Source organism: Sinocyclocheilus grahami, unplaced genomic scaffold (genome assembly GCF_001515645.1).
Source record: "Sinocyclocheilus grahami isolate Dianchi unplaced genomic scaffold, SAMN03320097.WGS_v1.1 scaffold10714.1, whole genome shotgun sequence".
NCBI classification, from domain to species: Eukaryota; Metazoa; Chordata; class Actinopteri; order Cypriniformes; family Cyprinidae; genus Sinocyclocheilus; species Sinocyclocheilus grahami.
The window spans coordinates 4,014-6,608 of NW_015513398.1; the positions used below are offsets into that span (position 1 = coordinate 4,014).

The window sequence follows — 2,595 nt, forward strand, 5'->3', positions numbered from 1 at the left end:
TTGAAGAACCTTTTGAAGCACCTTTATTTTTAAGAGTGTAGTGGCCACCATTTTTTTTTTTCATTAACCTATTAATTTTCTATTTTATTGTCTGTGAAACTTGTTCAGTTTGTCGTTGTTGAATCTCTCTTATGCTCATGCAAATATTTGCATATGTGAATAAAATTTCTGGAAATAAAAGCAGCTGAAAGTGAGATGTTTCTATCTTTCTTTCTTTCTGAGGGAACTCATGGGAAATCAGCCCACAGGTTTGTTGTACATGAATCAAATCTGAAAGTGTTAAGCAATACCCCACATAGGCTAAAGCTACTCTATTTCCAAATAGACCAAAGAAGCCCACTTTATAATATTGCATATGATGTACCCTGTTAATTTCGCATTTTCCATAGACGCCAATGATATTACTTGTATGTTTTGTGGTCACAAAGATGAAACTTTAATAGCTTACATTCATTCTATTCTTTTGAATTGGTTCAGAAATGTACATTCCCATTTTAATAAACCACATATTATGAAACATATTATGCTTGGCAAATTTTTCATCCATAAAGAAAAAATCTATAGGATTACTTCCTACTCTTTCACATTTTTCGATTGAGGTAGACTCACTGCAAGGCTTTTTTTGTTTATAGCAATAACAAATGTAATAGATTCCTGAAATAATATAGACTCTTCATTAGGTTCAACCAGCTTGCTTCATTTATTTGCCATAGAAAATGTTATTCGTTGAGCAAGCGTTAAGCAGCAACCAGCTGCGGTTCATCCTCCAAACCGCTCGGTGGCGATCGCATACATAAATGCACTCGTTTAAAAAAACACTCGCGCGGCGGTTGTGGGTAATATTCATGGCGGAGTTCTGAATCTGAAGTGGAGAGATTACACCTTCTACTTTTCTCTCTGGATATTCAAATAGGGGAATTAACTTACATCTTTACTTCTTGTAAAAGTAAATTAACGTCCATACATTTGAAGGAATGGCTGAAACAGGCTCAGGTGAGCGGAGTTTGTAATATTCAGTCAGTCTGATAAACACTGCAGCTGTTATTGAGCGCCACCGGGACTGTAAACAGATGATTTTCACCAACAGATACTTATTTAGTAGTTATATTCGTATACACGTATCTTATTAGTTTAAAAATTAGCAACTTGGGCAATAATGAGTAAAGAGACCCAAATAGATAGCTAACTGCGATGAATGAACTGGCCTAATGCTGATTGTAACGTTACATGCAATACATTGTCAATTAGGTTTGTGTAATTTGTTTATGCTGCGAGGAATGCTTTTAAACATATTAAGAGTTTCGTTTTTTGACAATTAGCCTAGGTTGTTGAATTCATTTTCTTTTTAGCTACAATCACAAAGGTCAAAGTATAAAGTATATTTACTGTAAAAGTGTAGCTAAATCTGTTGAAGGTGTAGTTTCCAGTCATATATGGTGGTCAATGCTGTCAGTAGGTACAGCATGATTTGAGTCCCGCATCTGTCACTTTACTGCATCTGTTCCCTCTCAAGATCAAGCTGGTGACATGAAACATGACAGCATTTCCTCCCCTGGGGTCTCGGATCAGGCGAAGGAGACGGCATCCAATGCTTTTGAGGCTTTCAAGGTAAATCACTATAATCTGAGCAGGCGACTGTATCCGTGGTTGTTTCCGGAGGTCATTGTTGACGATATAATGTGATGTTTCTTTAGGCTGGAAGCTATGACGAGTCCCTGAAACACCTTGGCAGCCTTCAGGAGCTTAACAAAGAGGACTACAAGATTACACTGAATAAAGCGATCACTGAGTTTTATAAAAGTGGGCAGACAACAACCAGCACCCTGAAGCAGACGTTAATGACCTTGAAGAATCAGGTTTGATGTTTCATATGGCATCCTTCTCATTATTCTAAGCCATGTCGTTAGAGGACTGATGCTAATTGATCGTTGTTTGCAGATGCACACAGCTGTGGATGATATTGACGGTTTGGATGATGTTGAGAACAGTATCCTCTATTACAATCAAGCGGTGATTCATTACCACATGCGACAGTATTCAGAAGCTATATCCATCGGGGAGAAGCTCTACCAGTTTCTTGAACCTTTTGGTATGTTTCAGGATGCAAATGAAAAGTTCTTGCATAGTGTTGAGCAATTAGTTTTTTTGCACCTGGACTAGCACCAAACGTATTAAGTGTTTTAATAGTGTGGCATGGCTTGATGGGTTTCTCTGTCCTAGAAGAAAAGTTTGCTCAGGCCATTTGTTTCTTGTTGGTGGATCTATACCTGCTCACCTTCCAGCCAGAGAAGGCACTGCACCTGTTGGCTGTGCTGGAGAAGCTCACTGTGAAGGATGGGAACAGCAAAAATGGCAAAGGAGAGGTGAGAGCTATTTGGCTCTTACAAATAATTTTTATTTTTGATTGTTTTACCCTGTCTCACTTGTTCTCACTAGAATTGTTGAAGTGTTGTTACAGGTGTTATTACATCTTGCACAAAACTTGCACAAAGTGCATTTTAACCACTGCAAAATCACTGTATTTTTATCCGTCATTGTTATCTTAAAAAAAAAAAAAACGATGTATTGTTGCTATATCTCTATTAGCATTATTTA

At 37.6% G+C, this 2,595-nt stretch overlaps 1 protein-coding gene across 1 annotated transcript in view; it reads left to right on the top strand.

Moving 5' to 3' along the window:
• LOC107578521 (CCR4-NOT transcription complex subunit 10-like) overlaps positions 1–2,363 on the top strand; it is a gene marked incomplete at its 3' end in the record, with an annotated part of 4,170 nt that extends 1,807 nt beyond the window's left edge. Inside the window, exons 3-6 of the mRNA XM_016264470.1 lie at positions 1,514–1,608; positions 1,695–1,856; positions 1,939–2,089; positions 2,221–2,363. Of these exons, the coding sequence (XP_016119956.1) occupies positions 1,528–1,608; positions 1,695–1,856; positions 1,939–2,089; positions 2,221–2,363 (537 nt within the window). The remainder of the gene's footprint in view (positions 1–1,513; positions 1,609–1,694; positions 1,857–1,938; positions 2,090–2,220) is intronic.
• Between the last annotated feature and the right edge of the window lie 232 nt (positions 2,364–2,595).